Genomic DNA, 10,424 nt, shown 5'->3' with positions numbered 1-10,424 from the left:
AAAGTACCAATTCAGCTCCCGTGGAAAGTAAAATAAATACATAAAATAGACTCCTTTGCTGTCTTTGTAGTGCAAGAGTTTGGACTGCTACTCCCCTGGTGTGATCCAAAAAAAGAGACGGAAAAGACGAGGATATTAAAGTCATATTGTGTGAATATATATTGTAAACCCCCCTTAAAAGACATTTTGGAACATTACATATGTGAAGTGCACTTCTGAGCACAATATTATGAATCTGAGGGAGAAAGTGATGCAGACGATTAGTATGTATACAAATAAAAGTCCAATGAAATAAAAATGGGTACTAAATGAATCAGGCCACCGCAATCATTGAACATAATTTAATGTCCAACGGATAAACAGCTTTGTCAACATTTACTTGAATAAAATGAATATACATTGTTTCATTTTCATGTAGAATGTGCACTTTTAAAATGTTTATTTTGCTATTGATGAGTGAAAATCATTAAAAAAAAAAAAAATCAACCTCCCATTTAGGTACATAAGCATATGTACTAGTAATGCAATTTGCCTTCATTCGAGTTCATGAATTGAAAATTAAGCAGCGTTTATGAAATGTCACGTAGTGAGTTACATAAAGGACAAGCATTTTTCAAGTGTAAATCTACAAATGTACTTAGTGTATTGGTACTCATCATGACTTTCATCTCGCCACGGTTCACATTTCTGTTAAGAATGAAAAAGGACCAAAATCAAGACGAGCGACATCGTTGATTGTTTGACTATTGGTGCAGATGACTTGTTCACACGAGGTCTGGTGTAAATGTAAGGATGATCCTGGAACAAAACGACACGAGAAGTATATTTTAAAAAAAAGCAACTTTTCCCTTCATATATTGCTGTGACGGGACCAACGTCTACCTTTGACGGGCAGGTGAGTTTGATTGGCTCTGAGAAGCTGTCAATCATCTGCTTCTCGCCATAAGGCTGGAACTGAACACAAAACACCATTCAGCTGAAGGCTACCGTGACAAATGGTTCATAGTAAAAAAAAAAAAAAAAATGGATAGAATCACAACTATAATGCTGGAATCAAAAGAAATATTTTTGCAATGTTTTCTGAGCTGTGATGTCTTTTGTTTACATTCCTTTCGGCAATATCACGAGAACACCGACGATGGTGATGCTTTTGGCCATGATAATGTGGATTATGGAATTTGCATCTCGTTTCATCTCCGCGGGAGGTCACCATGTTGTTCGCGCACGTCGTACAGGAAGTCTGGGCGGTCCCGCCTCCTCCAGGAAAGGTTGCAGAATGACGGCAAAGTCCTGCTTGAAGTAACGCTCGCCTTGCAGAAGCTTCTGGAGTTTTCTCTGTCAACACCAAACAGCATCAGCCCGGATATTGTCATCCATTTTCATACGCGGAGCAAAAATATAAACATCAGCTGAACTCAAAGTTACGTTCCAGACTTTTGAAATAATACAAACACATCTAATATATGTTAGCGAGATAACAGGTGAGGTGGTCAGAGACCCTGCAACCCACCCGTAAATATCTGCCTCTGCACTCAACAGCAGCTGAGAATCATTCGTGTGATTGGTTCACAATTTGAACCGTGACAGAGCAGAAAGTGGAAGAAAACTAAAAAAAAAATGTACTTGTAAAAATGCAATATTTATTTACCGCAGTTAAGTGAGAAATGTTGTAGAAAAGCTCAACAGAAAAGAAAACACATTCATTAGGAACGATTTTTAGTGTATGCTTAAAAATGGACGATGGGCCACTTGTGGCCCCCAGGCCAGTGTTTGGACACCCCTGCTCTATGTAAACAAATCCCATTTTTTTTCCCAAACTAACACATTTAACTTATCATCTCACAATAACCATCAATAATCCTGCCAAAGATGTTCAATACAAAACCAACCTACAGCTGCTTGCTTTCTGTCGGAGTAAAAATCAGGATTAGAGAGGATTTCACGTTCAATAATCTTCGACAAAAACATGGCTGAGCTGAAATACTTCCTGTTTTCATTTTGTCAAAGAAAATAGTCTGCCGCCATCTGCTGCTTGAGAGTGGAATTACACCCAAAATAAACAGGAGGCATGACAACCGCGACGGAGGGAGGAAGGGAGGTTTATTGGGGCTACAAACAAAACAAAACAAAACAAAAAAAAACCAACTTAAATATCGCTCACAAATCTAATTATCGCACGTGTGCCTCGAGCTGCCCGCAGCACTTGTCTGGATGCAGATGGCGGAAATCCAGGACCAGGGTAGCCGACGCACACTTCTCCTGCCCTGCTGCATGAATGCGATTGTCGCTACCGGTCAACTATTACGACGACGCCGTCCACTCATCTGATTAGGGGCCACGACCGAAAAAGTCAAATCTCCTACCACACATGACGTCATGAGATGCTGACCTGGAAAAGGACGTTGAGCTCCACCAGCTCCTTCAGCTCGGCGGAGTTTTCTTCAGGCTGGACGAGACACGAGCAGAAACGCCTGCCGTCACACCGGCGCGCCATGTCATCATCGGCGGTTCGTCACCGCCATCGTCATCACGCGGCCGTCAAACAAACTTTTGAAGCTGACAGCCCAGCGTGGGCTTGTGGACGTCTCTGAGGGGCTTCATGGGGAGGATCTGCACCACGTTGACGATGGTCCTCGGTATCTGCAGCGAGGCAAGAATGTCAACCAACAGCTTCAAGCTAGCAAGCAGTGCTCATTTTCAACCGGCAGATGGCGCTGTGCTTAAAATAAGCAGGGGGAATAAACATGGCTGCAATTTTGTAAGTGGTGTTTTCTGGAGTCCCCCCGACGTTGGAACATGTTCTGAGTTGTCGTTAGCAAAATAAAGGAAAAAGGCTTGACTGTCTCAATACTTTTGAAAGTCACAAAGGCCTGTGAATCCTGCCTAGCAACAAGCAAGTCAGCAGGACATACAGTCTGAACAATTCTCTTCATTTGCTTGCAGAAGCAGAGATATTATATTTCTTCACATGACCTCACCTGGTTCATCATCATGTCGAGAGCTTCGGTCATGTAGTGGATGAAATTGTCAGCAGAGAACAGAGTCTGTGGACAAATTCAACTTTTTAGATGCCTTTGTATAAAATGCTCATTTATAAATACGTCTTATTTAGAATTAATGCTCAAATTCACTTGGAAACGTGATGTAAAATCCTGAGAGGATTTCATCATGCTGAAATACCAAATAAAGAATTAATAGCACATCACAACATGTCAGAACAAGTCTTGGGTACCTCACAGATATGCTGTGAGCAGCACAGTGATGTTATCAAAGCTACGAGAGTGCTATTAAACGTGTTAAAATGAGCAAAATTATGAAAAAAAAAAAATTCAAGAAAGATGTTAATTGAGAGGTTGCAATTGTGCCCCCTAGTGGCTGAGAGTAATGTGTTTGATGACATCAGAGCAATTTGATTGGACGCTTTGACTCGATGCAACAATTACCATCAAATAAATACGTATATAATAATACATGTGTAGATATATAATAAATATAATATAAAATGATCTGGCCTTATTTTTGCAGTAGTCACAGATGTCGTTCATGCCGATCAACATGGTCACCACCTTCCAGTCCTCGTGGAAGCTCAGACCCTAAAAGAAAAGTGATAAATAACAATATTTCTATTAAAAAGCAGGACAAATGTGACCGCCAATCAGATGAAAGATGTAAAACGTACCGGATACGACTTGAAGGTTTTAATCATGTGTCGAACTTGATCTGACACGTTCCTACAATGCGGCGAAAAAACACACAAACACATACTAATATAAACTTAGTAATTGCCTTTTGGCTGTTCCGTATGCGTTTGTGTCTCCAGCAGGAACATTTTGTACTATAACTCCTTGTTGCTAGGCAGAATCCACTGGAAGCCTAAAAAAAAAAAACAACAACAACAACAAAAAAAAAGCAAACACACAAACCAAAATACCACAACCAAATATGCTGCGTATACAGTTTCCATTGAAACATTTAATCATTTAATATTTAACAGATCAAATATTTCTTGATCTAAAAATATATGTATATTTTTTCAGATGGTATCATGGAAACAGCAGGAAAAGTTGTATACAGCTGAGTGTTGCTAGGAAGAATTCACAGAAGGTCTGGTTAAAACAAACAAACAAACAAAAAAAACACACCAAATATGCAGACTAATAATTAAATAATAAAAAAAAAGCATTTAAGAGTTCATCTTTTTGTAGATTTAAAAAACATATATATTTTGCTGTGGAATTACCTACCAAACAAACAAACTGCCTAGCAACAAGAACATACAGAAACACTGTTGATTAAAATATGTTAACACTGAACATACGTCATACATTTAATAGTTTATTTAAAACATTTTTTTTTTTTACATAATTTTTTCAAATGTTATTGTGGAACCAGCATGAATATTTGTACAGCTGCTTGTTGCTGGATAGAATTCAGTAAGCCCTTAAAAGCATAGTGATAATGAGTGGGTGTTTTTTTATTTTTTATTTATTTATTTATTTATTTATTTATTTTTGGGCCGGGGGGGGACTATGAATTCGCCCGAGCAGCATCAAATCATTTTAGAGAATATGCACAAACATTGTTGATTAAAATATAATATACACTTCATGCCAATAAATCATTACTTGTGTATATGAAATGTGAGCATATGATTGCGAGAGTGACTTGCAGCGTGTTGTGTCCTGTCACGGCAAAGTTGAAGCCTGTCTGGTTGACGGTGACCGGTCGCCCGTGAAAGGTGGCGAACGGCGATGGACCCAACAGTTTGTTGTTGAACAGTTTAAAAATGTCTTTTAAAAAAAACAAAGCCAAAAAAAAAAATGTCACAGATTAAGTCGGTGGGTCAATTAAGAAGCTAACAAGTGGATGCTAAGGAGCTAGCTTTTACTTACTTGCCAGCGTGATGACATTTTGAAAAGTTCCATACCCTCCGATGCTGCAGACACCACAACAATTTAAAAAAAATAGTCATTCATTTATAAATGATTACACATAAAGTGCCACTCTACTCCAGGTACAAGTAATGACTATGAGATAGTGTACTTAATGAAATGTCCACTTACCTCCAAGAGACTTGGCGGAATTCGAAAGGAATGGAGAGGATGGTGGAGCCATTAGCGCCGATGGCCGTCTAGAAATGAAAATGTGAAGTGTGTAAATGTGTAAACTAATAGAAGAAAGTTTGCAGAACAGCGTTTAACCTATTCTAAGATGTTTTTTCCACCCATGATTCCAAATCCTGCCCAGGTGTCCAAATAAAATCAACAAACCACTTAACATGTTTTGGGGGCGGGGTTACGTAAACTAGCCACATTGTGACAGTGAATCGTTTTTTTTAAAGGATTTAATGGCCACAACTGCTTTCCATGTGGGGAAAATCCCCCGCCCCCCCCGAAAAAAAATTCCAAATTTGAACTCACTGTTAACGAGTCTCCTAAAGCGGCGATGACTTTGACGTCAGCAGCTTTGACGTATTCCACTAACGTTGAAGATTGCCGGTGGTTACTTGGGATGATTGCAGTTTTTCAATATTTTTGGTTTCCATGTTCACAAACGTGTCTAACCTGAAGTGGGAACGCTGGGAGAGGGACTCATGTCGGAACACCGGAAGGGAGGATGGAGGCGCGTCTGGAGGAAATCATCCTGCAAGGAAAAAACATCAGACGGACAGCGGACCGGTCAAATGTCAGTTTAAGGCCAAACACAAATGCTATTAGCAATTAGCTCTACATGCTAACATGTTCTGGGAATGTGGGAGGGAAACCCCCCAAATTTTCAAACTCCACAAAGGAAGGCCCAGGCTGAAACCCCCCCCACCCCACCCTTTCCATGAAAAATCAGCACTTTTTAAACACAGCCACAACTGAAAGTGAGCATCATGAACCAAAAAGCAAATCGTAAATGCTTTCCTTAACCTGGTTTATGTCCTCCTCTGGTACTGTCAAACCTGCGCACACACAAAAATCAATGAATCAATAAAAACAACATGAAAAATAATATGCACTTAATGTTGTTGCCTCCATATACACACCACCTTGATGGTGTTATTAAAAAGCTGTTATTAAAAAGCTTTCAGCGAGGTAGGCCTATGGCAGCCATGTTGTGTAAAACGCAGTACGCCTATACCTCCATTTTGAGGGGTCCCAAAGCATCAGCGTAAAGTATTATACGATTAATACTTGATTTATACAGGAAAAATGAAAAAAATATATTAAACATCTTCGAGGTAAAGTACTTACCGTGTACGTGACAAGTGATGAAAATGAAATGAAAAGTCCAGATGGCAAACAGCGCAGTCAATGAAAACGACATGCTGCTGCTTCGGAAGTGAAAAATGTCCAAGTGTAAAAGTGCGTTATCAGTGTTTATCATTAGAGAGGACTTATTGACATGAACTTTGAAGTCTATGCTGCTGTTAGTGCTCCTTAGTGATGGATATGACACTTTTACTGTACAGTAAACACGCTCAAGTCATCATGTTCAAATGTACGGAAGTGATTGTTTCGTACTCAACACCAACATTAGTTGAGCAATAATATTTTAGACTTTACCACATGTTGTTAATGGCACGATTTACATACTGTACAAAAAGGAGTGTTTTTTCTTCTCAAGTGGCTAACGCTTCTGTGTAAATTTTATTTGAAACTTTAAAACGTTAATGATATCCTCTGTACATTTTAATAGCAAAGAAACAATGATAATTTGTCAAGTCAAGTCAAATTTATTTCTATAGCCCTTAATCACAGAAAAGTCTCAAAGGGCTTCACGTGCCCATAGCTGACAACATAGTAACGACATCCCCTGATCTTAACCCCTGTCTTGTATCTTAATTTGATACAAATGAGCTTTTTAAATTCATTGTTTCTATTCATTCAAAGTTGGTTCATTTACGCGAATGAATGTACCGTGTCGCTTTTTATTGTATCTAACGCCAATGGCCCAATCCCAATCCCCACACTTGTCACTTGCACCCCTTTTGCGCGTTCCCGCCGAGGGTACGAGCGTGTAGTGAGTCCCAATTCTGCGAACTGCTCTATCTTTGCGCACTTGTTCCGCACTTCGTCTGAGCCCGTCGTTCGTCGATCAACGAGGCGCGTGGTGATGACGTTGTTCAGCCTGCTCACGCGAGGTGGGCGTCGCCCTCCTCCTGGCCAGGTGCGCGGCTGTCAATCATTTCTTGTCACGTGTGTCTCCCTCTGGCTGTAAACAAATGGACGCGGCGACGCTCGGCGGACAAAAGGTGCAAAATGTGACCCGGCGGCACCGAAGGGACTCGCTCAGATGCCGGCACAGAAGAGACGCTTTAATGTCCGCTTCGCACCGGTATTTATTTTCTCTCAAAACTTGCATTGAGCACTTTTTAGAGGCCGGTAAACGTGTATGCTAGCAAGGCTAGCTTACTTTGGCGGAGTTAGCTTTGCGTTGTGATGCCATCGCGTACTGTCGGAAACGTCAATCTCCTACACACAATATTTCGTAAACGACGCGTGATGTTAAATATTTTAGCCACACGCACGGCTTAACGTATTAGAAACAACTTTCAATATGCTAATAAACGTCTCTGACAGCGTGACAGTGAAATCAAATAAAAAATGCAAAATTGGACAGACGATAATGTTGTGTTTTTGTTGTCAGGCTCGCATTAAAAAGATCAAGCAAAAGAACGCAGAGGTGGGAAGGATTGCCATGGCGGTGCCTGTGATCATCTGTATCCTTTTTACGAGTTCAAATCTAGATATGTAATACTGAACATCACGTTTGGTGGTTTTAGCATCATTTTGGCCGCAATGTCCTTTTGCCAAGTTAAAATTTGAGTTAAACATCTGAAAACGGACATGTCGTCTCAAAGTGGAGTTACGTAATTCTGTAGCAGTTCTCTCAATCACATAGTGTATATCTGCTAATGAAATATATATCTGTAATGAGAAACCACATATGTATAAATGCCAACATTGACAAAAGAATATAGTTGCAGATATCTGAGATGTTTTTTTAAGTAGACAAAACTGAATCCTAGATATTTGCAAGACAGAACTGGATTACCTGTTGGACCTGAAGAGCAAATCCCACTGCCGGTTGACTTGTGGAGAAGACTGAAGACTTTTGAACCCACTGTTTTATCCTGTGACTGAAAACCGATTTGCATCGGGAAATCGGTTTTGATTGAAAAGATGTGAGTGAACCATTCCACCCAGACCCCCGGCGTATGAATTATAAATGAAGAATGAACCGAGAAAAAAAAAAAAAAAAAAAACATGTCGTGTTGACATCCTGAACCGGGGGCCAGCTCGAGTTCTTGAGATGTTTCTCAAGTCTCTGCTCAACAAAGCCTGTTTGATCACCGAATCCAACCTCAGCGGCGTCGTGTCCCTCGTGCACGTGTGAGTGCGGCCCCTTGTCTCCGTCGTCAGGTATCCGTGGCAACCGGAAGCAAGTCCAAATAACGTGCGTGCTTCTAGAAAGCAGTGCATCGAGTCGGAGAAGCCCTTCCACTTCCTGAAGGACATGACGGCGAGATTCACGTTCCAGAGTGCGCAAAATGACAACAGAGGTCTGAGCGTGTGGCCGGCCTACATGTGAGGAGCTTGGGGAACATTTTCACTCTTTGATTGCGTCACTTGAACTCGGTGGTCTAATTGATGTTATTTGCAGGACCAAACGGCCTGAAGTGTGCGTGCAAACAAGTGTGAAAGTGGAAGCGGTCACGCCGCGGCGAAGCTTGGGCTCGCTTGGCAACGACTCCAGCGCCAGTGTAAATAACTCCCGCTCAAGTTCATTCGTGCTCTACTGAAAAAAATGCCTGTGTTGAATTTACTCAATTTTATTCTGTCAAGTGGCTCCTGCACAAAGTAAAATCATTTGGATCCGGATACATTTTTAAGTAGCTCTATGGTCTACTTAAAAAAATACCTGGATCCAGATCATTTTATTTTGTGCAACCACCTGTTAAATAAAATTGTGTAAATTGTAAAAAAAAAAAAAGTCCTCATGGAGGAATAGAAATGGGATAAAATTGACCATTGACAAGCTTAGAGCAAAAGTGATTTGGAGGCGCAACAGTGCCACCGTGAGGCTGTGGTGTTCACTGCGTCACTCAAGGGACTTCACGCTTTCATCTTTTCTTTTTCTCAGGATTCGGAGCTCTTCATCTGCTTGTGAGCGTCCTGCTTCCTTTTAGCTTCTTTTGGACTACAAATGAAGACTCATTCATATATTAAGAGTGCACAAAATAACTTTAGATGTCTTATGTTGGTTTTGCGGTGAAAAAGTAGCAACCTTTCAAGTCTATTAGTTTTGTACATTTAATTTTGCGGGTGTAAATGTGCAGGAGAGTTGTTTTCAGACCCTTTTAGGCAGTTGCGCATAGGAGGTTTGCGATTTTGGAGCGTTTAATTTTTAAAGCATTTATAAATGAACGTTTTTAAACCGCCAAACCTTTTTGTGTGCGCAAAAGAAGCTATGTTCAACTCCAATGTGAATGTGAAGATGCACTCAAATGGCAATAAATAAGATCAATGAAAGCAAACACGGCGATTTGAGTTAATTACCATCATTTTGATGTCCTGTCTGCATGGAAAGGTACAAATAGGGCTAAGGACGTAGTTTTTTTTTTTTTTTGGGGGGGGGGGGGGGGGCTGCTTACATATTGCATACATTTAAGGTTAAGGATAAAGTTAAAGTTAACGCTTTTTTGGGGAGCATGTTTTTGTATTTAAAAGTTCTGTGAAGTTAAAAAATACTGAAGGACAGAGGACTGTATTGTAAAACCATCCAATGTTCTGCCTGCAATTTATATCTTTGCTGTTGTAAAGTGTTAAAGGACCAATAAATTAGTTTAGTCATTACATTTGATAGAGTAAATGTGCGGAGTAATTTTCTTTTGTGCATTTTTTTTTTTTAATGTTTTGAATTGACTTGAGCCTTTTTCGGCAGTTGTATTGGGTGGTTTGCATTAGTCGAGCATCTCATTTTTAAAGCACTTACTAATTGGTGTTTTTAAACCTGTGCAATACAGACAAGTACAATTGAAGATACAATCAAATTTTGACCGATTTGCCTGGCTGATTGAATAAACCAGTATTAGGACTTTAAAAACTGCAATACATTTTTTTTTTTTTTTTCCACATTACACCATAGGACAAAGATAATAACATTCCACTTTTTTGGGGGCCGATTTTGCTGTTGTAAAGTTGAACAAATAAAGGACAAAGTATTGTAAAAGTGTCAAACGTTCTGTTTGTAATTAACATTTTTATTATTGTAATAACGGAACAAGAAAGATGTTATTTTATTCACTATATAGTTTTTCTATTAATAGTCCTATTCACCAGTCATTAGAATTTTACCCCGCCGAACGTCTGTCGAATCAGCATAAAGAAAATGCCTACTTCAAATGTCAATTAAGATAAAAATCACACAAAGCG

The 10,424-nt window shown here is 39.8% G+C and overlaps 2 protein-coding genes across 7 annotated transcripts; one reads left to right on the top strand and one right to left on the bottom strand.

The window, feature by feature from the left end:
- Positions 1-328: 328 nt before the first annotated feature.
- On the bottom strand, positions 329-8,497 carry LOC147137059 (phospholipase B1, membrane-associated-like). 5 transcript variants are annotated; one of them, XM_086050240.1, is made up of 15 exons: positions 8,044-8,494; positions 5,916-5,947; positions 5,565-5,643; positions 5,421-5,479; positions 5,064-5,131; positions 4,893-4,936; positions 4,670-4,790; positions 3,680-3,731; positions 3,513-3,593; positions 2,979-3,044; positions 2,549-2,640; positions 2,390-2,471; positions 1,211-1,335; positions 883-954; positions 329-798 (listed from the first exon to the last, which is right to left on the bottom strand). In XM_086050240.1, the coding sequence occupies exons 1-14, from the start codon at positions 8,255-8,257 to the stop codon at positions 927-929; spliced, it is 1,143 nt and encodes a 380-aa protein (XP_085906366.1). In that variant the 5' UTR covers positions 8,258-8,494; the 3' UTR covers positions 329-798; positions 883-926. The 5 variants fall into 5 exon arrangements, 4 of the variants coding, with proteins under 4 accessions (XP_085906366.1, XP_085906367.1, XP_085906368.1 ...); XM_086050241.1 differs by having other exon boundaries at positions 1,227-1,335; XM_086050242.1 differs by lacking the exon at positions 8,044-8,494 and adding an exon at positions 6,240-7,406.
- LOC147137058 (dr1-associated corepressor) lies at positions 7,010-9,530 on the top strand. 2 transcript variants are annotated; one of them, XM_086050245.1, is made up of 6 exons: positions 7,013-7,323; positions 7,636-7,708; positions 8,288-8,381; positions 8,460-8,576; positions 8,653-8,752; positions 9,133-9,530. In XM_086050245.1, exons 1-6 carry the CDS (start codon positions 7,282-7,284, stop codon positions 9,157-9,159), a joined length of 453 nt encoding a protein of 150 aa, XP_085906371.1. In that variant the 5' UTR covers positions 7,013-7,281; the 3' UTR covers positions 9,160-9,530. The 2 variants fall into 2 exon arrangements, with proteins under 2 accessions (XP_085906370.1, XP_085906371.1); XM_086050244.1 differs by lacking the exon at positions 9,133-9,530 and having other exon boundaries at positions 7,010-7,323; positions 8,653-9,118.
- Positions 9,531-10,424: the final 894 nt, after the last annotated feature.

The sequence above is a fragment of the Filicampus tigris genome, chromosome 13 (assembly GCF_054856515.1).
Source record: "Filicampus tigris isolate MCC_2025a chromosome 13, RoL_Ftig_1.0, whole genome shotgun sequence".
NCBI classification, from domain to species: domain Eukaryota; kingdom Metazoa; phylum Chordata; class Actinopteri; order Syngnathiformes; family Syngnathidae; genus Filicampus; species Filicampus tigris.
The sequence above is the reverse complement of the archived record's forward strand: the minus strand, read 5'-3'. Positions and strand labels throughout refer to the sequence as shown.